Source organism: Papio anubis, chromosome 8 (assembly GCF_008728515.1).
Source record: "Papio anubis isolate 15944 chromosome 8, Panubis1.0, whole genome shotgun sequence".
In the NCBI taxonomy this organism is placed as follows: Eukaryota; Metazoa; Chordata; class Mammalia; order Primates; family Cercopithecidae; genus Papio; species Papio anubis.
The window spans coordinates 93,261,727-93,285,909 of NC_044983.1; the positions used below are offsets into that span (position 1 = coordinate 93,261,727).

The 24,183-nt window shown below is 45.0% G+C and overlaps 1 protein-coding gene across 1 annotated transcript in view; it reads left to right on the forward strand.

Moving 5' to 3' along the window:
* MATN2 (matrilin 2) overlaps positions 1-24,183 on the forward strand; it is a 167,868-nt gene that overhangs the window by 2,070 nt on the left and 141,615 nt on the right. The window contains exon 2 of the mRNA XM_031669683.1: positions 16,129-16,296. Within this exon, the coding sequence (XP_031525543.1) occupies positions 16,155-16,296 (142 nt within the window). The 5' untranslated portion in view covers positions 16,129-16,154. The remainder of the gene's footprint in view (positions 1-16,128; positions 16,297-24,183) is intronic.

Below are 24,183 nucleotides of genomic sequence, written 5' to 3' on the forward strand. Positions count from 1 at the left end.
CAGGTCGAAGAGGGTGTGATGGGTGTAACACTGGCCTGAGCAAGGTGTTGGGTGTGAGGCTGGACAAGCAGTGGGATAGGTGAGTGGGGGAGGTTTAAGATCAGTCAAGCTGGCAGAGTGCCTCTAATGCTGTCCCTGGCACTCACTGCCCTCTGGTCTGTAGCACATGCAGGAGCATCCCTTCTAGGGATTCCCTGTCTTCTCGGGAAGCTATGGAGGACTCCCCTGTTTAAAGCATATGGGAAGATAACTCAGGAGGGCCAGGGAAAGAGGGAGGCTGAGAATATACCAAGGGGAGAATGGGGAATGCCATTGCTATTGCTAGTGAATTGTGCCAGGGAGGTCCTTCCAAGGGACCACTTGCCACTTGGAGCTTCAGCCCATGAGGTCATCCTTGAACCTTGCCATGTGGCTCAGCAGACAGCCACCACTGCCTGAAGGGAGCTCAGATGGAATGGCAGGCCTGGGCCGAATTCCAGAGGCCTGGGCTATTGTCATAATTGGTGGTAGTGACTATGACAGTGGCTTTGACATGGATGAGATGGAGTTGGGGTACAACCCAAAGGACACTGCTCTTAGCACCCGAAGGACGTGGGTTCCAGTTCCAGTCCCTCATACCTGCAAAGATTTTGGAAAATTACTTAGACTCTCTGTGCCTGACATCTGTTTCTTCATCTGTAAATGAAGAATAGATTTTTTTGGGAGAATTAAATTAGTTAACATGTGTTCAATGCCTAGCTCAGAATAAATGATCGATATTTGTTAGCTATACTTGCTATTATTGTCTGAGCCTCGGTTATGTCATCTGTCAGATGGACATTATACTACGTCATAGGGTTGTTGTAAGGGTTAAATGAACTAATTAGTGTGAATGTATCCAACAGTGTGCGAAGGGTGTAAAGTACTCAAAGTGAGTCAATTGAAACGGAAAATTTCACAAAATACCTGCATGTAAAACTCAGTGGCTGAGCAGATGGATCAGCTAACATTTTTGGAAAGTTATTCTAAAAGTACTGTCAGAGAAACCTTTATCTACTTATGGAAAGTGGGGCTCACTGCCCATGGGGATACCCTGTAGTTATTTTATGTTGTTGTATTAGTTGCCTATTGCTGCTATAACAAATTTCACAAACATAGTGGCTTAAAACAACCCAACGTTGTTATCTTGTGGTTTTGAAGTTCAAAACTCTGAAATGGGTTTCATAGAGCTAAAATCAAGGTGTCAGCAGGGCTCTGTGCTTCCTTTTGTAGGCTCTTGGAAACATGTCTTTCATTTTCCAACTTCTAAAAGCTGACTGCATTTCTTGGCTCCTGGTTCCTTCTTCTATCCTCAAAGCCAGCAACAGCATCTTCCAACCCTCCTCTCCATCCTGACTCTCCTGTCTCCCTCTTACAAAACCACACCTAGAAAATCTGAGCTAATCAAGACAGAGTCTCGCCCTGTTGCCCAGGCTGGAGTGCAGTGGTGTGATCTTGGCTCACTGCAGCCTCCGCCTCCCAGGTTCAAGTGTTCTCCTGCTTCAGCCTCCCAAATAGATGGGATTACAGCCATGAGCTACCACGCCCGGCTAATTTTTTTTTTGTATTTTTAGTAGAGACAGGATTTCACCATGTTGGCAAGTCTGGTTTCGAACTCCTAACCTTAGGTAATCTGCCCACTTTGGCCTCCCAAAGTCCTGAGATTACAAGCGTGAGCCACCACACCTGGCCCAAAGTCCCTTTTGCCATGTAAGGCAACAGTCACAGGTTCTGGGGATTAGGCCATAGACATCTTTGACATATTATTCTGTCTGCCAGAAATATTAGAGTATTAGATTGGGCATGATGGTAAGAAAAACTATTAAAAGAAAGAAATATTAGAGTATTAGAGAAAATGATCTAAATCAAAGAGTTTTAGCTTACTGCTGTTTAGGGCTTCTCCCTGTACCCTCCCAGTTAAGTGAGTTTGTTTTCACATCTCTTTTTTTTTTCTTTCTTTTTTTTTTCCCCAAGACAGAGTTTCTCTGTGTTGCTCAGGCTGGAGAGCAGTGGCACAATCTCTGCTCACTGCAATCTCTGCCTCCCAGGCTCAAGCGATCCTCCTGCCTCAGCCTGCCAAGTTGCAACACCATGTCTGGCTAATTTTTGTATGTTTAGTAGAGACAGGGTTTCACCACGTTGGCCAGACTGGTCTCAAACTCCTGACCTCATGATCCACCTGATGCAGCCTCCCAAAGTGCTAAGATTGCAGGTATGAGCCATCACGCCTGGCTGTTTTCACATGTCTTAAAGACAAAAAGCTCAAGACCAGAGGGGTCAAAGCTGTGGATCAAATCTCCATTTGTCAGCCCAGGGCTTCTTGAAACTCAATTCAGAAGTGGCTCCTTCCTGTCCTTTTTGGGCTTTCTCCCTCCCCTTGAGTAACCCTCAAATTTGTTTCTTTTTTTGATTTTTTTTTTTTAAACTTTTAAAAATAGACACAGGGTCTCGCCATGTTGTCCAGGCTGGTCTTGAACTCCTGAGCTCAAGTGATCTTCTTGCCTCAGTCTCTCAAAGTGCTGAGATTACAGGCGTGAGCCACCACACCTGGCCAGTAACCCTCAACTTTGGCCCTTAGAACAGTCTCTGTTTCTCCATCAACAGCATTTGCCGACTTTTCTAGCTGCTTCTCCTCCTCCATTTCTAACGAAATAGAAAAAATGCCCCCACGTCCAGAGCAAGATCTCTGTGAAGCAAATCACTCTAGTGACGTTTGACCTCCCTGAAATTCCCAGACGGTGTCTGTACTAGTTTCCTATTGCTGCTGTAACAAGTTAGCACAAACTTAGTGACCTAAAACACAGATTTATTATCTTACAGTTCTGGAGGCCACAATTCTATAATGGTTCTCATGGGGCTAGAAATCCAGGTGTCAGCAGGGAGAATTTGTTCCCCTGCCTTTTCCAACTTCCAGAGGCTGCACACATTGCTTAGTTTGCTTCCATCTTCAGAGCCAGCAATGTCAGGCTGCATCCTTCTCTCACTGCCACCCCTCAGATATCTCTTCTGCCTTCTTTTTCTTATCCTTTTTTTTTTTTTGAGACAAGGTTTTGCTCTGTTGCCCAGGCTGTCGTGCAGTGGTGCAGTCGCGGCTCAATGAAGCCTCAGTCTCCTGGGTTTCAGTGACCCTCTCACTTAGGCTCCCAAGTAGCTGGGACTACAAGGATGTGCCACAATGTCTGGCTAGATTTTTTTTTTTAATTTTCATTTTTTGTAGAGACAGGGTCTCTCTATCTTGCCCAGGCTGATCTTCAACTCCTGGGCTCAAGCAATCCTCCTGCCTTGATTTCCCAAAGTGCTGGGATTATAGGCATGAGCCATCATGCTCTGACCTCTTCTACTTTTTTTTTGAAACGGAGTCTTGCTCTGTTGCCCAGGCTGGAGTGCAGTGGTACGATCTCGGCTCACTGCAACCTCTGCCTCCTGGGTTCAAGCGATTCTCCTGCCTCAGCCTCCTGAGTAGCTGGGATTACAGGTGCGAGCCACCCTGCCTGGCTAATTTTTGTATTTTTAGAAGAGATGGGGTTTCACCATGTTAATCAGGCTGGTCTCAAACTTTTGACCTTGTGATCTGCCCACCTTGGCCTCCCAAAGTGCTAGCATTACAGGCTTAAGCCACTGCGCCTGGCCTACAAACTTCTTATAGAAGTATACATACAAAAAAGTACACTAATCAAGGATGCAGCTGGATTAATTTTCATGCCATAAACCCATGTGTAACCAGCATTGTGATCAATAGAACATTGCCAGCACCCAGAATCCCCCCTCAGGCTCTTTCTGTGCACTAACAAACCAAGTATAACCAAAATCCCAATTCCTATGATTGTAGATACATTTTATCCATTTTTGAATGTTATTTTGTTCAATATTATATTTGTAAATTTCTCATGTTATCATACGCCATAATTAATTATTTTTTATTGCTGTGTAATATCCCATTGTATCGCCACACCACAGTTGTTCTGTGCTATTGTACAGGGCTATTGAGATTGTTTCCATTCACACTTCTCCTTTTTTTTTTTTTTTTGAGATAAGGTCTCTCTCTGTCACCCAGGCTGAAGCACAGTGGCGTGATCATAGTTTGCTGCAGCCTTAACCTCCTGGGGCCCAAGCAATCCTCCCACCTCAGCCTCCTGAGTAGCTGGGACTATAAGTGTGTACCACCATGCTCAGCTAATTAAAAAAAATTTTTTTTTTCCTGGGTCGGGCGCGGTGGCTGATGCCTGTAATCCCAGCACTTTGGGAGGCCGAGGCAGGCAGATCATCTGAGGTTGGGAGTTCGAGACCAGCCTGACCAACATGGAGAAACCCCATCTCTACTAAATATACAATATTAGCCAGGTGTGGTGGCGCATGCCTGTAATCCCAGCTACTCTGGAGGCTGAGGCAGGAGAATCACTTGAACCTGGAAGGTGGAGGTTGCGGTGAGCTGAGATCGCGCCATTGCATTCCAGCCTGAGCAATAAGAGCGAAACTGAGTCTCAAAAAAAAATTTTTTTTTTTTATAGAGACGAAGTGTCACTTTATTGCCTAGACTGCTCTCAAATTCCTGGGTTCAAGTGATCCTCCCACCTCAGCCTCTGCTGGGATTATAGGCATGAGCTTCTGTTCCTGGCCTACACTTCATTTTGAAAGGGAGTGATTACCTACCCATATCTCAATTGTCATAAATGCAATTCAACCTGCAGAAATTCAGGAAGGGAAGATTGTATTTAGCACTGGTGCAAATGTGTTCATTAGGAGAGACTTAAAAATGGTCTACTGGTTAGGATTATGTTCAGCTGCAAGTTACAGAAAAAATGAAATGACAGTGGGTTAAAGAAAGAAGTTTATTTCTGTGTTGTGTTCAAGAAGTCTGGAGACAGTGAGTGTCCAAACTGTGTGTGTGGGGTGAGGCCCCATGACCTGTGCCTGGTTGCTTTTAGCATGCATAGCTTCCATTTCCATGCAGTCTCACCCAGGATTTCGGGATGACTGCTGAGTACTAAACCAAAAAAAAAAAAAAAGAAAAAAACAAAAAAAACTTGATGTTAGAGAGGCAGATAAGGCATTTGAAAACATTGTTTTATGGAAAAAAAAGTTTTATGGAACATTTATAAAATGAAAAAGCAATTTTTCTAAATTAACATGTTATTTTATAACTTAAAATGTTTTAAATGTGTTTTTTGAGGGCCGGGCGCGGTGGCTCAAGCCTGTAATCCCAGCACTTTGGGAGGCCGAGGTGGGCGGATCACGAGGTCAGGAGATCGAGACCATCCTGGCTAACATGGTGAAACCCCGTCTCTACTAAAAAATACAAAAAATTAGCCGGGCGAGGTGGCGAGTGCCTGTAGTCCCAGCTACTCGGGAGGCTGAGGCAGGAGAATGGCGTGAACCTGGGAGGCAGAGCTTGCAGTGAGCTGAGATCTGGCCACTGCACTCCAGCCTGGGCGACAGAGCGAGACTCCATCTTAAAAAAAAAAAAAAAAAAAAAAAAATGTGTTTTTTGACTAAATTGATACATTATTATAAGTAGATACTTGATATTTCATCTGTATCCTTTAAAATATTCAAGTTGACCAAGAAATTGTATGTGGGGTCTTCCAATCAGGAAAAATAGGAGCCAGGCACAGTGCCTCACACCTGTAATCCCACCACTTGGGAGGCCAAAGCTGGAGGATCATTGAGCCCAGGAGCTCGCCACCAGCTGGACAACATGGCAAAACCCCATCTCTACAAAATATACAAAATTGTGGTGGTACTGGTGTAGTCTCAGTTACTGGGGAGGCTGAGGCAGGAGGATCGCTTAAGCCTGGTAGGTCAAGGCTACAATGAGCCATTATTGTGCAACTGCACTCCAACCTGGGTATGCAAGATTGTCTCAAAAAAAAAAAAAAAAAAAAAGAAGTCCGGGCATGGTGGCTCACGCCTGTAATCCCAAAACTTTGGGAAAGCAAGGCGGGTGGATCACCTGAGGTCAGGAGTTCAAGACCAACCTGGCCAACATGGTGAAACCCTATCTTTACTAAAAATACAAAAAATTAGCTGGGTGTGGTGGCGGTTGCCTGTAATTCCAGCTACTCAGGAGGTTGAGGCAGGAGAATCACTTGAATCCAGGAGATGGAGGTTGCAGTGAGCCGAGATCACGCCACTGCACTCTAGCCTGAGCAACAAGAGCGAAACTCCATTTCAAAAAAAAAAAAAAGAAGAAGAAGAAGGAAGACATTATCCTCCTGTTACAGTCCCCTACATTCAGGCAAACATAGTATGGAGAGGAAGACATGGGCTTGACTTAGGTACTTTTTGGATGCAGAACCAGGGCCATTTTGCTCAACTAATATTTTGTTAATTAATGAAAGATCAATACATATGTTTGTTCAAATTAATAATTTTTTTAAAAAATTATTCATACAATTTGGTACCTAGCACAAGGAGCAAACAGAGGTGACAAGGTGTGTGCTGCAGCAGACAACAAACCCATTGTCAGGGGTCTATGAAGCAATCAGTTCTCATTAGAAAAATGAGAGAATATTTTACAGCATGAGTGACATGTGAGCTGAGGCTTGAGGACTGAATGCAATTTCAATGAATGTAGAATGTAGACATTTCAGGGCAAGGGACGGCATGGATGGAGGTGCCCTGCCATGACAAGAGTCTGAGTTCTTCAAGCCCTAATGGGGAGGCTGGGGTGCATGTGGGGGGCCGTTATGGTCTGAGAGATGGGCAGTGGTCAGTCAAGGAGGGCCTTGAATGTTAACATTGCACAGTGAGGCCACAGGCCGATTCAAAACAACAAGGGAAGGGCCAGTAGGTGAGGGACCCAAGGCACAGAGGGCAGTTCTGAGGCTCCTGGGAGTCTGATTGAGAAAGGGTGAGGGTAGAACGTTTGCTGCAGCAGTGGGAACCATCAGGAGGCCTGGACAGGGGAGCCGTACAGAGGCGGGAACACCAGAATTTATCCATTCACAAATGTGTTGAGGATGCAGAGGACACGTGGAGGCTGGCTCCAAGTTTCTGGTCTGGATGGCTGGGCGGATGTGGTTAGCAAGACCATGAAAGGATTTGAGGAAAAGATGACTTTGTGTCTGGACAGGCTGAATTGGCAAGCAGGCCTGCACCACTGGGTGGAAGTTACAGACAGCATCAGGTCAACATCGTGGAGAACCGAGGTCTGACATTTAGAGCTGCCTGAAGATCGTGGATGGCCTTGAGTCCTAACCAGATGTGTCCCCGTTTGCCAGGGATTCCAGGATTAGGCAGAAGACAGGAAGGTACACCTGAGATTCACGCAGCTCCAGTATTGTATGATTATCTGTGAATGCACAGAACAGTTGGTGTGCATACCTGGTATGCTGACAGAGAGATCTTGGGCAAAACTATTGAGCCTGATGTCTAAGAATTTATCATTAGAAAAATCTTTCTTTCTTTTTTTTTTTTTTTGAGACCGAGTCTCACATTGTCACCCAGGCTGGAGTGCAGTGGCGCCATCTCAGCTCACTGCAACCTCCACCTCCTGCATTCAAATGATTCTCCTGCCTCAGACTCCCAAGTAGCTGGAATTACAGGTGTGCACCATCATGCCCGGGTAATTTTTATATTTTTAGTAGAGATGGTGGAACAGGAATTAAAAGAAATTAAAGAATGTGTAAGCAGAAACTCAGTTGTATATAAGAAAACGCAATTCCCCCTGAGAAAGAGAAAGAGCCGGAGTCCTTTAAAAATTAACTGCCTGTTTTTCTGTGGCGAGTGAGCCTTATCTCTCCTCCTTTCCCAGGCGTTGTGAAGACCCTGTTTCTCTAGCTGTGCAACTGCAAGGTCACTAGACAGATAAACTCAAATCGTAAAACGTGTTTTTCCTTGGAAAGTAAGAAATGATGTAATGCATGTGTCTTAATTAATTGAACAATTGTCTTTGTTTCTTGCTTCTGTAATATGCTTCCCCCTGAACAGATCTCCCCCCACCCCACGAAATGCTTAAAAAGTAACTTAACTCTTTGTTCAGGGCTCAGTCCTTTGGATGTTAATCTGACTGGGCCAGTGCACTTAAATAATAAATATCCTCCTCAACCCCATCGATCTCTCTGATTCCTTAAAAAATCCCGCTACAATGGGATTTCACCACGTTGTCCAGGCTGGTCTCGAACTCCTGGCCTCAAGTGATCCATCCTCCTTGGCCTCCCAAAGTGCTGGGATTATAGGCGTGAACCACCACACCTGGCCTGAAAATCTTATTCTTAACGAGTAGACTGACTGCCTGAGAGGGGCCAGGGTACAATCTTGTCTCTGCCAGGTAACGAGCTCTGAGGCCTTGGAGCGGTCTTTCCACCTATAATCTTAGTGTTCCATCCGTCAAGTTTGGAACTCATCCACCTCACAGAATGACTGTGGAGATCAAATGAGAGGATACTGTGCAAAATGCCCAGTTCACTGGCCAGCCCATCCAGACACTTAATCAATATTAGTGTCCTGTCCCCTTTCTCTTTTTGTCTGGAGGTGGGGTTGCCACTGGAGAGGGGATCTTGCCACCTTCTTCAGGATAGCAGGATCTTGCCAATGGTCTGGTTTAGATGAAGAAACTTGGCTCCCAGGCCATGCCTCTTATTTTATGGATGACTAGTTAAAGCCCAGAGAGCTGTTACCTAGGTGAGGTCACGCAGGTGTGTAGAACCAGGCCTCTGGTCTCAAGGATCGCAGCATACAGTTCAGGCTCTGGAGGGAATTCTACTTGCCTGTCGATTTACTTGCAACAGTGATGCTTAGAAGAACCCGTAGCTAAGACAGAATAATCTCCTTCTCTCTCTCTTCCCCCACCCCCTTGGTAAAGTTAAATGAAAAGACTCATTGTCCCATGGAGAAGAGAAAAATTGCTAAAACAAAAGTCAAAGCCGTTGTATTATTTTAAAATATTCTTTGCATGTTCCCAAATGCTTCATGGAATCTGTTCAGATTGAATTAACCTCTATTTCTCAGCACAGCAATTCTTCTCAGATGCCCATATATGAAAGGAACTGTTCTCAAACACCATTCATTCCATTTTCCAGTTAGAAATGGGTCCTGATATTCAAATGCTGACAGCTGTAAATGCCAAACTGAGAAACAATCATTGAGATGGATATATGCACTGACTTATTTTTTTTTTGTTTTGTTTCACTGCCATTGCAGTTTTTAGGAAAAAATCTATCTTGTCTGGTATTGATATTGCCACACTGATTTGATTTTGGCATCTATATAGTATCCTTTTCCCATTCCTTTATTATTTATCTTTTTTTTTTTTTTGAGACAGAGTCTCACTCTGTTGTCCAGGCTGGAGTGCAATGGTGTGATCTTGGACTCACTGCAAGCTCCGTTTCCCAGGTTCAAGCAATTCTTCTGCCTCAGCCTCCTGAGTAGCTGGGATTACAGGCATGTGCCACCATGCCTGGCTAATTTTTTTGTATTTTTAGTAGAGACCGGGTTTCACAATGTTGGCCAGGCTGGTCTCAAACTTCTGACCTCAGGTGATCTGCCCGCCTTGGCTTCCCAAAGTGCTGGGATTACAGGTGTGAGCCGCCATGCCCGACCTTTATTATTTATCTTTTTTACAAGCCCACCGCTAACATCATAATTCCTTTTTAAAATTTATTATGTTTAATTTACTTTATTTAAAAATATGTTATATTAAAAATATTTCTACTTAAAGGAACTTTAGAAAATTTCATGTTAGTTTTCAAGTCCCTGTAAGATTTTCTTTCTATTTTTCTTTTTTTTGAGGCAGGGTCTTGCTCTGTCACCCAGGCTGAAGTGCAGTGGCGGTGATCATGGCTCACTGCAGCTTTGACCTCCTGGGCTCAAGTGATTCTCCCACCTCAGCCCCGCCCCCGAGTAGCTGTTCTAAGTTTTCTTCCTTTGTGCCACCATGCCTGGCTAATTTTTGTATGTTTTGTAGCAATGGGGTTTCGCCATGTTGCCCGGCTGGTCTCTAACTCCTGGGCTCAAGCGATCTGCTCACCTTGACTTACCAAAGTTCTGGGATTCCAAGTATGCACCACGGTGCCGAGCCGAGGTTCCAGTTTCTTCACATCCTCACCAACACTTGGTTATGTTGGTCTTTTAAAATTTGTTTTTTAATTTTTTCATATTCCCAGGTCATATTATACTCTTTTCAATTCCAGCTTATATTATGCTCTTTTCAATTTTATCTATTCTAGTAGATTTGTTGCGGCATCTTATTGTGCTTTTAATTTGTATTTTTCTAATGACTAACGCTGTTGAACATGTTTTCATATGTTTATTTTTCATCCATGTATCTTCTTTGGTGATGTGACTATTCAAATCTTTTGCACATTCTGAAGTGGGTTGTTTATCCTCTTCTAACTGAGTGATAAGAGTTTATATAGTCCCGGCCAGGCACTGTGGCTCACGCCTATAATCCTAGCACTCTGGGAGGCCATGGCGGGCAGATCACCCGACATCAGGAGTTCGAGTCTGGCCTGGCCAATATAGTGAAACCCCATCTCTACTAAAAATACAAAAATTAGCCAGGTGTGGTGGGACATACCTGTAGTCCCAGCTACTTGGGAGGCTGAGGCAGGAGAATCACCTGAACCCAGGAGGCAGAGGTTGCAGTGAGCCAAGATCGCGCCATGGCACTCCAGCCTGGGTGACAGAGTGAGACTCTGTCTCAGAAAAAAAAAAAAAGAATTTATATAGTCTGGATAGAAATAATCGATCAGAAACATATTTTACAAACATTTTCTACTAGTCTGTGACTTGTCATGCCATTGCATTTTGTTTGTTTGTTTTGAGACAGAGTCTCATTCTGTTGCCCAGACTGGAATACAGTGGTGTAATTATGGCTCACTGTAGCCTCCACCTCTCGGGCTCAAGCAATCCTCCAGTCTTAGCCTCCCAAGTAGCTGGGACTGCAGGTGCGTGCCACCCTCCCCAGCTAATTTTTTTTTTTTTTTTTTTGAGACGGGGTCTCACTCTGTCCCCAGGCTGGAGTGCAGTGGCACAATCGCGGCTCACTGCAAGCTCCGCCTCCTGGGTTCACGCCATTCTCCTGCCTCAGCCTCCCGAGTAGCTGGGACTACAGGCGCCTGCCACCACTCCTGGCTAATTTTTTTTTATTTTTAGTAGAGACGAGGTTTCACCGTGTTAGCCAGGATGGTCTCCATCTCCTGACCTCGCACCTCGGCCTCCCAAAGTGCTGGGATTGAGCCAGCATGAGACACCACGCCCAGCCTAATTTTTGTATTTTTTGTAGAGACAAGGTTTTGCCATGTTGCCTTGCCTTAGCCTCCCAAAGTGCTGGGATTACAGGAGTGAGCCACTGCATCCGGCCTTTTGCCATTGCATTTTGATAAAAAGAAAGTTTTAAATATTTTTAGATACTAATGTGTATTTAACAGTTATGGATTTGTATGTCATTATTAGGATAATATACATAAGTAAGCATAAAATCTGTCTAATATGCATTAAGTGGCTTAATATGACAAAATTAGAAGTGTATGCTTTCTTTTTCTTTTCTTTCTTTTTTTTTTTTTTTTTTTGAGATGGAGTTTTGCTTTTGCTCTTATTGCCCAGGCTGGAGTGCAATGGCATGATCTTGGCTCATTGCAGCCTTCACCTTCCAGGTTTAATCGATTCTCCTGTCTCAGCCTCCCATGTAGCTGGGATTACAGGCATGCACCACCATGCCCAGCTAATTTTGTATTTTTAGTAGAGACGGGGTTTCTCCATGTTGATCAGGCTGGTCTCGAACTTCTGACCTCAGGTGATCCACCCACCTTAGCCTCCAAAGTGCTGGGATTACAGGTGTGAGCCACCGCACCCGGTCAACAGTGTATACTATTGATTGGTTTGATTACAGAATAATACCAATAATAATAATAACAGCAACAACAGGCCAAGTGTGGTGGCTCATGCCTGTAATCCTAGCACTTTGGGAGGCTGAGGTGAGTGAGGAGTTCAAGACCAGCCTGGGCAACATGATGAAACCCCACATCTACTAAAATACAAAGAATTAGCTGGGCATGGTGTGGCGCACCTGTAGTCCCAGCTACTGGGGAGGTTGAGGCATGAGAATTTCTTGAACCGGGAGGCGGAGGTTGCAGTGAGCCAAGATCACACCACTGCACTTCAGTCTGGGCGACAGCGAGACTCTGTCTCCAAATAGTAACAACAACAACAACAACAACAACAACAACAACAATAGCTAACACTTATTCAGCACTTCCTATGTGCCAGACAGTGTTTGAAGTGCTTTAAATATATCTACATATGAATTGATTTATTCTATATAACAATGAGGTCTACTGTTATCTCCATTTTAAAGATGAGGAAACTGAGGTCAAGAGAGGGTAAGTAACCTGCTCAGGGTTAGACAGCTAGCATTATTTTGCTTTGTTTATTTTTAACTGCTCACTCTTCACCTATCTTCAGTGCCTTTTTGTTAGCAATGGTGACTTGGAAATACAAACATTTCTTGAAATCCACATTAGCCGGGCGCGGTGGCTCAAGCTTGTAATCCCAGCACTTTGGGAGGCCGAGACGGGCGGATCACGAGGTCAGGAGATCGAGACCATCCTGGCGAACACGGTGAAACCCCGTCTCTACTAAAAAATACAAAAAAAAACTAGCCGGGCGAGGCGGCGGGCGCCTGTAGTCCCAGCTACTCGGGAGGCTGAGGCAGGAGAATGGCGCAAACCCGGGAGGCGGAGCTTGCAGTGAGCTGAGATCCGGCCACTGCACTCCAGCCCGGGCGACAGAGCCAGACTCCGTCTCAAAAAAAAAAAAAAAAAAAGAAATCCACATTAAACCCAAACCACATGCAATGTTGTTTGTTTTTTGGAAATGATCACACACCACATCATATTCTAAGTGTTTGATTTGAGTGCAAATGCCTCAGAGTGGAAGTGGGCCTTGAGAGCATGTTGTATACATTTTGAAACAAATAAGCCTGGACTTTTTATCTGTTCAGTTTGGAGAAAGGGGAATAGTAATAAAATAATAAATCACATATAAATGATGAAATAGACTGAATAGTGTTTTATAAAATAAGGTGAGGGCATGATGGCACACCTGTAGTCCCAGCTACTCGGGAGGCTTGGGTGGGAGGATCACTGGAGTTCAGGAGTTCATAGAGGCAGTGAGTTACTGTGCCACTGCACTCCAGCCTAGATGACAAAGTGAGACCCTGTCCTCCCACCCCTAACAAAAGCCCTGAGATGATAAATAGCAAGGCGGCTTGAAAGTAAATAGTAAGTTTAGGATTTGAGAAAGAGGCAAGATGTTCTAAGTTTTCTTCCTTTGTTTAGAAGGAATCATAGAGTTAAAGCTATGAAAAGGGACCAATCTAATTAGTAAAGAGTTTAAATAGGCTGGGTGTGTTGGCTCACACCTGTAGTCCCAGCTACTTGGGAGGCTGAAGTGGGGGGATCGCTCAAGCCTGGGAGGTTGAGGCTGCCATAAGCCATGATCACACCACTGCATTCTAGCCTGGGTGAGAGAGTGAGACCCTGTCGCAAAAAATAGTTTAAATGATTTAAAAAGGGCTGGGCGCGGTGGCTCACGCCTACAATCCCAGCACTTTGGGAGGCCAAGGTGGGCGGATCACAAGGTCAGGAGATCGTGACCATCCTGGCTAACACGGTGATACCCCGTCTCTACTAAAAATAAAAAAATGAGCCGGGCGTGGTGTCGGGCGCCTGTAGTCCCAGCTACTCGGGAGGCTGAGGCAGGAGAATGGCGTGAACCTGGGAGGCGAAGCTTGCAGTGAGCCACGATCGCGCCACTACACTCCAGCCTGGGCGACAGTGTGAGACCCCGTCTCAAAAAAAAGAAGAAAAAAAAAAGATTTAAAAAGGGGAGTGTGGAGAGTAGTTATTTGTAGTGAGCTAGTGCTGGGGTCCCCAACCCCCGCCAGAATCGGTCCGTGGTCTCTTAGGAACCAGGCCGCACAGCAGGAGGTGTGCAGTGGGCGAGCTCAGCTTCACCTGTATTTACAGCCGTTCCCCATCGCCTGCGTTACCGCCTGAGCTCTGCCTCCTGTCAGATCACCAGCACCATTAAATCCATTAGATTCTTTTTTTAAAAAATTGCTGCTGCACAAATTAAGGCATTAGATTCTCATAGGAACATGAACCCTATTGTGAACTGCACACTCCTTATGAGAATCTAATGCCCGATAATCTGTCACTGTCTCCTGTCACCCCCAGATGAGATCATCTAGTTGCAGGAAAACAAGCTCAGGGCTCCCACTGATTCCTACATTATGTTGAGCTGTATAATTATTTCATTACATATTGCAATGTAATAATAATAGAAATAAAGTGCACAATAAATGTAATGCACTTGAATCATCCCAAAATCATCCCCCCGACTGGGTCTGTGGAAAAATTGTCTTCCATGAAATCAGTCCCTGGTGCCAAAAATGTTGGGGACCACTGAGCTAGTGGGTTCTGGAACTTCACCTTTTATGAGCAATGTTACTTTGGGCAAGTTACTTAACTTCTCTGAGTTACTCTATGAATTAAATCACTTAATACGTTGAAGGCACTTGGCCCAGTGGCTGGCACATAGGAGATGCTAAATAAACATTCACTATTTTAAATATAATCTTAAGGCATAGTAAAATTATATTAAAAATAGTGAGCTAGTTCAACACAGCAAGTGTGAAAAACTGGACTCTGAAGGTTGACAGGCCCAGGTCCATTCCCAGGTCAATTCCTGGAAGCAATTTGCTGAACAAACAGTTTGCTGAAATAGCGAGGTTTTTTTTTTTTTTTTAAGTTTTGAAACATGGTCCCTGCCTCACCCCTGCCCTGTCCCTGCCTCTGACAAGGAAACAACTATGGCTTTTTGTGACTTGATTTCTGAGGGTTTTCCTTTCAGTTTTCTACTAATCAATGCATTGGAAAATTGACCTGCTAGTCCTGGGTTTGAATTTGTTTTACTCTTTTTTTTCTTTTTTTTTTTTTTTTGAGACAGAGTCTTGCTCTGTCACCCAGGCTGGAGTATAGTGGTGCAATCTCTGCTCACTGCAGTCTCTGCCTCCTGGGTTCAAGCGATTCTTGTGCCTCAGCCTCCTAAGTAGCTGGGACTGCAGGCGCGAGCCACCATACCTGGCTAATTTTTGTATTTTTAGTAGAGACTGGGTTTCGCCATGTTGGCCAGGCTGGTCTCAAACTCTTGGCCTCAAGTGATCTGCCCACCTCAGCCTCCCAAAGTGCTGGGATTACAGGTGTGAGTCACTACATCTGGACTGTTTTTACTTTTTAAATGAGTTAAAAAAAATATTGTTTTGTAGAAATGGGGCCTTGCTATGTGGACCAGGCTGGTTTCAAACTTCTGGCATCAAGCAATCCTTCTTTCTAGGCCTCCCAAAGCACTAGGATTACAGACATGAGCCATGGCACCCAGCCTTGACCCTGGGTTTGAATTCTGGCTCTGACACTTGCTAACTGTGTGTGACCTTGGGCAGGCCACTGACCCTTCCTGAGCCTTATGGGAATGTGGGAATAATATTAGGTAATTGAGCAAGTTAATATAGGTAAAGAATTTATAATAGGGATTGGCACATGGCCTCAGTCTAATACCAGAGTCAAAGCCCATAACCATTGTGCCAACACTCTCGTAATAAATGTATGTGGGAGACAGGGAGGCAGGGAGGCTGGCTATGTGATGCTACTTTCTGTCAACTACACATTAATTTTATATGTATAATTTATATAAACCAATTGGTGCCATCTACTATTATTAGACTGAACGAATATTGTTACTTGGAACTCTCAGATATATAATAGTTTTTTTTTGTTCAAATCCAAAATGTAAAATGTGACTATGAGTAATTGATAATGAACTTAGCTGATAAGAAACTTTAGGATAGATTTTTCTCAAGTTTTCCATTCAGTCTTACAGTGATTACAGTGATGAAAAATTCCAACTATGCATGCCCTGCTCAGAGTGTCCAAGAAGAGCCTACCAATGGGGGCTACTTAAGCTCTCAAAGACCGAACACACAAATAGCATTTTGAGTACAAGTGGCCTGTTTGAACTCTGAAAAGGCGGGGCGGCAGGCCTGCCGCTCCTGGAGTTCAGGGAGACCCAGAAATCTCACCCTGCCGCCTTCCCGTGTTGTGTTTGTCACAGCCTTGCCCCTCTTGCTCGTCTTGAAAATGGAAAAGATGCTCGCAGGCTGCTTCCTGCTGTTCCTCGGACAGATCGTCCTCCTCCCCGCCGAGGCCAGGGAGCGGTCACGTGGGAGGTCCATCTCTAGAGGCAGACACGCTCGGACCCACCCGCAGACGGCCCTTCTGGGTGAGTGACAGTGCCCACCCCCAAAAGTGGGCAGGTGGGGGTGGTTCGGGGAGGGCTCAGGGACAGGGATTGATGACTGTTTGGGAAGCTCTCCTTTCCCTGGGTCCTCGTTGGATGTGCTGGGCCTGGGGTCCTCACCGGTGGTGAATGCATCTGGAGTTGAGGACATGGTTGCACACGAGTTTTCAGAATAAACTTTCCTTTGAAGCCTTTAATTGAATCTGAAGCTCATGGCTTTTCTCCAATATTCGGGGCAAGATTTCTCATCTGAAATGTCCTTGTTGTTGGACCTATCTGGGCAAAGGTGTTATGAAAATTGTGTATTGGGTTTGCCCAGCTAGATCTGTTAATAATGCTTCCCTGCGTGGCAGCAGGGAAGAAAGAGCTGGCCCAGAAGAGAGGCGGGGACATTGTGAGCTGAATCGAGGTATTAGGAATGGAAAATGCCAGGGGTCTATTCATCTGATCCAGTGAACATGTTTCCTAGAGAAAGAAAATGTCATGAAAACATACAGAAAACGTATAAATCAGCTGATTCTAAAGACGGGCCTTGGTAAGCCTGGCTTGTGGAGGTTATAGGAAGGTTGGGTAGTGCCAAGAGAATGAGTTTTGGCATTGACCTGGGTTCAAGTCTTGCCTCTGCTACTTTCCAGATGTGATATAACCTCCCTGAGGCTATAGATGTGATATAACGTAGGTGATATAACCTCCCTGAGGCTCAGTTTTATCATCTGTAAAATGGAAATGTGAATGCCAACCTTGGAACATTTCTGTGAGGAATAAATGAGGTAACACACATAAATTCTAGGTACGCAGTAAGTAAAAGCTTTACCACAATGATCATTCTAATAAGTTCTTTGAAACTGTATTTGACATTTGTATCTTGTTGGCCAGCCACTTGAATCTGAGCCCCTACAAAGGCTGCTAAGAGAACTGCTCAATGACCTGGTAGCCTCAGCAGCATCTGAAATTACAATCACGGACCACAGGGACCTAAAGAGCCCCTGTTTTCAGAGGTCAGAATCTTTATTGATGTTAACTAAATGAGGACCCCAGTGATAGATCTTCCAGGTTCTTGAAAGTCCTTGTTTCCATAGTGATGTAAACAAGACTTTTGCAAATGTGAAAATGAGTGGGAAGTGTTTAATATGTTAATTGAAACGTTTTGAAAAACAAATTCCAAGATGATTAACAACATCTCTCTCTCTCTCTCTCTCTCTCTCTCTCTCTATATATATATATAAAAAACTGACGATGCACACAATCTCAGCTCATTGCAACCTCCGCCTCCTGGGTTCAAGCACATCTCCCACCACAGCCTCCTGAGTAGCTGGGTTTACAGGGGCACACCACCATGCCCAGCTAATTTTTGTATTTTTAGTACAGACGGGGTTTCACCATGTTGGCCAGGCTACTCTCAAACTCTTGGCCTCAAGTGATCTGCTACCTCGACCCTCCAAAGTGGTGGGATTACAGACATGTGCCAGTATGCCTGGCCAAGATACCTGATTTCTGGATCACCAGCAGTGGCTGCACAGTTGGGTTTCTGATGGGGCTGGTCTCAGGAAAAGCCACCACACACTTGCCTGGAAAAGCACACTGCTTCTCTGGGCTCCAAGTCTCTCTCTCCCTCCTTTCCTCCCTCTGATACACACACACGGACCACATCACCCCCACCTGCCCTGGTTGTCAGCATTCGCTGTCGTCCTCCTTCGCCTAGAAGCCCATTTTGCTAAAGGCACCAACCTTGCATCCAGCATTGATTCCTTCTTCTCATTTTTCAAGAGAATGTGTCAGAGACAAAGAGGGGGATGAGACACAACGTATCTTTTCCACCCCAAGACTGCAAGTGGGCATGGGTGTTTTCACTCCATGAGCTGTGCAAGTGGCTGCTCCCAGATATGCTGGAGGGCTGCATGACTTATGAAAATGGTGGAGTGGGCCAGGCATGATGGCTCATGCCTGTAATCCCAGCACTTTGGGAGGCCGAGTGGGCGGATCACGAGGTCAGGAGTTCGAGACCAGCCTGACCAACATGGTTAAACCCTGTCTCTACTAAAAATACAAAACTTAGCTGGGCATGGTGGCAAGTGCCTGTGATCCCAGCTACTCAGGAGGCTGAGGTAGGAGAATTGCTTGAACCTGGGAGGTGGAGGTTGCAGTGAGCCAAGATCGTGCCACTGCACTCCAGCCTGGTGACAGAGAGAGACTCCGTCTCAAAAAAAAAAAGAAAAAGAAAACAGTGGCGTGATAATCATGAAACCAGAAGGCAAACACTATGGCTGTGGCCTGGATTCTCAAGTGCAATCTGCTTTTGTTCTGATTTTGATGGGGAACAAAAATGGAAATGCATGCTCATTGGTAGTCCTTGCCCTGAGGGTATAACCTTCTCTTCATTCTTACAATACTATAGTGTTTTGTATTTTATGGATGTTTGCTTCTCTTGGCTCTTGGACTATTTGTTCAGAATATGGCCCAGGCCACATTTCACTTTTTAGTGGCAAATCATTTTGGCTAAAGCTATGGCATCCACTGGCATGATTTATTTTACTGGTTATTTGCTTGCAAATATGTTCCTGAAAGTTTAACAGAGTAGAAACAGCAGAATGGTTTCTTAGGTTAATTTTTTGTTTGAACTTTCTGGGTTTTAAAAATGTTTATCTTTTATGTTTAAATTCAGATCAGAGTCTCAGTAACAACTTGAGTCCGTTTGAAAAAATAACGCATCTATTTATCCACCCATCGTGTGAACATCTGCAGGCTGTTCACTCTGCAGCCTGTGATGTCTGTCCACATGAGCTTATCTCTTACCTCATTCATTTATCTGGAATTTCTGCTCTGTGCCAGACACTGGTTGTGGGGCGGGGGTAGTGTTTAAGATGAATAGACACCATCAGGAGGTGCACAGAGTAGTGGAAGAGACAGGCATGTGAAAAGATCATTAATTTGGTAGAATTGGTGTGCAAAAGTAGAGGCATAGCTACATTATAGCTCAACTCTTCCTGCTGAGCAGGCTTAGTGTAAGGTAGTGGTTCTCAAGCTTTGGTCTCAGGATCCCTCCTTTTACACTAAAAATTATTTTTATTTTATTTTATTTTATTTTATTTTGAGACAGGGTCTCACTGTCTCCCAAGCTGGAGTGCAGTGGCATGATCATGGCTCACTGCAGCCTTGACCTCTTGAGCTCAGTTCTCCAACCTCAGCATCTCAAGTAGCTGGGACTGACTACAGGCACATGCCACTACACCCGGCTAATTTTTGTATTTTTTATAGAGACAGGGTTTCGCCATGTTGTCCAGGCTGATTTTGAACTCCTGAGCTCAAGCAAGCCCCCCGCCTCAGTTTCCCAAAGTTCTGGGATTCTAGGAGTGAGCCACTGTGCCCAGCCAAAATTTTTTTTTTTTTTTTTGAGACAGAGTCTTCCTCTATCGCCCAGGCTGGAGTGCAGTGGCCGGATCTCAGCTCATTGCAAGCTCCGCCTCCTGGGTTCGCGCCATTCTCCCGCCTCAGCCTCCCGAGTAGCTGGGACTACAGGCGCCCGCCACCTCGCCTGGCTAGTTTTTTGTATTTTTTAGTAGAGACGGGGTTTCACTGTGTTAGCCAGGATGGTCTCGATCTCCTGACCTTGTGATCTGCCCGTCTCCACCTCCCAAAGTGCTGGGATTACAGGCTTGAGCCACCTTGCCCGGCCGCCCAGCCAAAAATTATTAAGAATCCCCAAGAACTTTTGTTTGTTTGTTTTTTAAGAATCCTGAGGACAATCAAGGGAGTTTTTGTTTATGTGGGTTAGATCTATTGGTATCTACTTGATCAGAAATTTAAAAATAACAATAATAAAATCAGAATGTGTTAACAAACTATATGTGTATAAAAAACTATATTTCCTGGCCAGGTGCGTGGCCAGATGCAGTGGCTAATGCCTGTAATTCCAGTATTTTGGGAGGTCGAGGTGGGAGGATCACTTGAGCCCAGGAGTTTGAGACTAGTCTGGGCAACATAGGGATAACTTGTCTCTACAAAAAAATTAAAAAGTTAGGCTGTGCACGGTGGCTCACGCCTGTAATCCCAGCACTTTGGGAGGCCGCGGTGGGCAGATCACTTGAGGTCAGGAGTTTGAGACCAGCCTGGCCAACATAGTGAAAACCCGTCTCTACTAAAAATACAAAAATTAACCTGGTGTGGTGGTGTGCGCCTGTAATCCCAGCTACTCAGGAGGCTGAGACAGAATTGCTTGAACCCGGGAGGCGGAGGTTGCAGTGAGCCGAGATCATCCCACTGCACTTCAGCCTGGGTGACAACAGCGAAACTGTCTCAAAAGAAAAAAAGAAAGAAAGAAAAAATTACCTGGGTGTGGTGGTGCACACCTATAGTCCCAGCTATTTGAAATGCTTAGGCTGCAGGATCACTTGAGCCCCAGAGGTTGAGGCGGCATGAGTGAGCCATAATGGTGCCACTGCACTTCCAGCCTGGGTGACAACAGTGAGACCCTGTCTCCAAAAAAAAAAAAGAAGAGTGGTACTGTTTTACAGTTTTGCAAATCTTGTAATGGTCTGGCTTCATAGAAGACAGCTGGATTGTCATTTCTTGACCATTCAAGCTGTCATGAAATGTTTTCGTTAGATTATATGAAAATGCATGGATATGTAGTTGGAAAAAGGAAGAGCATTTAAATAGCCTTTTCATATAATTGTGAATGTTCTTTGATACTACACCAAAACTTGACAAAGAGTAGTTTCTTAAAGGTTAGTTGCAATGTGAAATCTAAAACCAGATCAACAAACTTTTTGTTCTCTATATACCCACAAGAGAATGAGAGTATGAAAGGCAAACATTCATGTTATTATGGAAATAGTTCTGACCTCATGGATCCTCTGAAAAGGGCTCAGGGACCCCTAGAATTCCCCAAACCACACTTAAGAATGGCTGGTTTAAGGGGATCGTTCCCAGTGAAGGTCCTGACCATGGAGAGCCCTGTGGGACAGCAGGTGGCAGAGGCATGAGGATGGAGTGTGGCAGTGGGGCTCTGATGTGGTGCTGGGTCTGCCAGGCAGGTGGTCTGAGCTGGAGATAAGCCAGCAATCACTTAGGACCTTGAGGGCTCCAAGGAAGATTTTGAGCTTCATTTTGCAGGGGTGGGAGCCGTGGAGGGCTTTAAGCAGTCAACAGTGGGTGTCGCTTTGTCTTTGCACCCATTGTACTCTCTGGACAGACTTGACCTTCCTGGGTTGTGGCAAAGAGCAGGGATCTAAATAGCAGGCTGCAACAGGAGAAGGAACGAGCACCTGCTCTAGGCCAAAGGTCGCTCCAGGCAACAACGCTGGCAGGTAGAGTCAGAGAAGCTGGCTGTGCTGTACCCAGAACCCTTTGCACTTGGGATTCTTCCCCTTGACCAGCCTTATCAGTGGCACCCATCCCCTTCCACACTCCTCCCTAGGCCCTCCTCAAGGGGGCGCTAACTGGAAGGCATGCTGCCCCACTGCTAATGGCTGCCTGCTTTGTTTGTGCACATTTTTCCTCTTTGTTACACCACTTTCCTTTGAGAGGGTGGACCTATCTCCTGAGCAACCAGTGGGGTATATCAGCCTTTTTGGAAACCTTAATCCTCCTTGCCCAAACTCCCAGAGTATTCTTTATTTTTTTTATTTTTTTATTTTTTTTAAGATAGAGTCTTGCTCTGTCACCAGGCTGGAGTGCAGTGGTGCAATCTCCGCTCACTGCAACCTCTGCCTCCCGGGTTCAAGCGATTCTCCTGCCTCAGCCTCCAGAGTAGCTGGGATTACAGGTGCCTGCCACTACGCCTGGCTAATTTTTGTATTTTTAGTAGAGACAGGGTTTCACCATGTTGGCCAGGATGGTCTCGATCTCTTGACCTCATGATCCACCCGCCTTGGCCTCCAAAGTGCTGGGATTACAGGTGTGAGGCTCCGCGCCCGGGCCCCAGTATATTCTTGATTCCCACCACTTCACAAATTACTCTACAGCCAGCCAGCTTGTGGTCTGTGGTGGTGGTCTGTCTTATGAGGTCTTGTTGACATTCTTTTCTAAATTTACCAAACTGGCTCATTTTATTTCTGCTAATTAACCTTGAAACCCTTTTCTTTTCTTATTATAGATTCCCCTTTGGATCAATACTACACACTCAGAAGTTATGTTTGTGTTTTAAGAGAGCATTTTGTGGCAATATGGCGTCAATTCTAGAAGTGGGAGACAAAGATTTAAAAGGAAGTTGGCCCTGCAGTCTGGTCAGGGGATGGTGGGGCCTGAGCTCCCTCCCACCCCCAACCCCACCTCACACACTGCTGGATGAATTCCAGAGGTGTTCCAAGGGTAGATACCACAGCATTTAGTAAAGTTTACATATAACAGTTAATTTATTACTTAAAAGCTAACGAAGAAAATCTAAGAATTCACCTGTTTTTTTTTTTTTTAGACAGGATGTTATTCTGTTGCCCAGGCTGGAGTGCAGTGGCACTCTCATAGCTCACTGCAGCCTGAGCTCAGGCGATCCTCCCAACTCAGCTTCCCAACTAACTAGGACTACAGTCATGCACTACCACACCCAACTAATTGTTTAATTTTTTTGTAGAGACAGGATCTTACTATGTTGCACAGACTGGTTTCAAATTCCTGGCCTCATGCAATCCTCCTGCCTTGGCCTCCCAAAGTGTTGGGATTATAAGTGTGAACCATTGCTCCTGGCAGAATTCACCTTATACAGCCCCCAAATTCTGCTTTTGGGGAATCACAATGTATTAAGAGGCACTTATTTTCATTTTTGCATATATCTCTAAACCTGACATCAAAATATTCATAAAATTGCAATACATTTCATATAATGAGCTGAAACCTCTTAAGTGAGCCATGTGAAGTTGTTGGCTGCCTGGAGAATTAAATGTAAACATGGCCTGCTCTGTGTTGCTAATGGAAATTTTTACCTAGGTTGATATTTATTAACTTTTCTTTTTGAGACAGAGTCTTGCTGTGTCACCCAGGCTGGAGTGCAATGGCACGATCTTGGTTCACTGCAACCTTCGCCTCCTGGGTTCAAGCAATTCTCTGCCTTGGCCTCCCGAGTAGCTGAGATTGTAGGCACCGGCCACCATGCCCGGCTAATTTTTGTAGTTTTAGTAGAGACGGGGTTTCACCATGTTGGCCAGGCTGGTCTCAAACTCCTGACCTCACGTGATCTGCCCACCTAGGCCTCCCAAAATGCTGGAATTATAGGCATGAGCCACCGTGTCCAGCTCCAACCTACATTTTTAAGGCTTAGAAATCCACTCAATGGATTTCTACATCCCAAAACAATACCTTTACTTGACTTTTATTGGCCTCTTCTGTGAAGGAGGGAAAGCAGATGCCAGAAGCCATGAGAGTCTCTGGCTCTCCAACCAACCCATGGAAGCCGCTAGGCTTATATTTCCTGAAGCCGTTTTGCCATGATTAAAAGTTTGTCTCTTTCCCTGAGCTTTCCAGAGCTTTGTCCATCCTCTTCCTTCTACCTGGAATATCCTTCCCCAAACAAGACCCATTCTCATCCAGGGCCAGGTCAAATGCCGCCTCCTCCCTCTCCAGGCAAGACCTCCATTGAGGGACCACACACATTGCAGGTCCTCTGCCAAAGTGCCAACCCTCCCTGCCTTACATTCCAAGGAGTAATAGTGATACCTACCTCAGAGGGATTCACATTTTAGCTATTTTTGCACTTGTCTCATTTTACTACTAGACTGTCTCTTCAAGATAGGGACTGAATATTTTTCATTTCTCATAGCACCTATGAAAGGCAACTCTAATTTACTGAGCCCCTGCTGTGTGTTGGGATGTGTTATCTCACCTAATCCATAGCAGGAGCAAATACTGCAAGGTAATTATTGTTATATTCTATTTTCA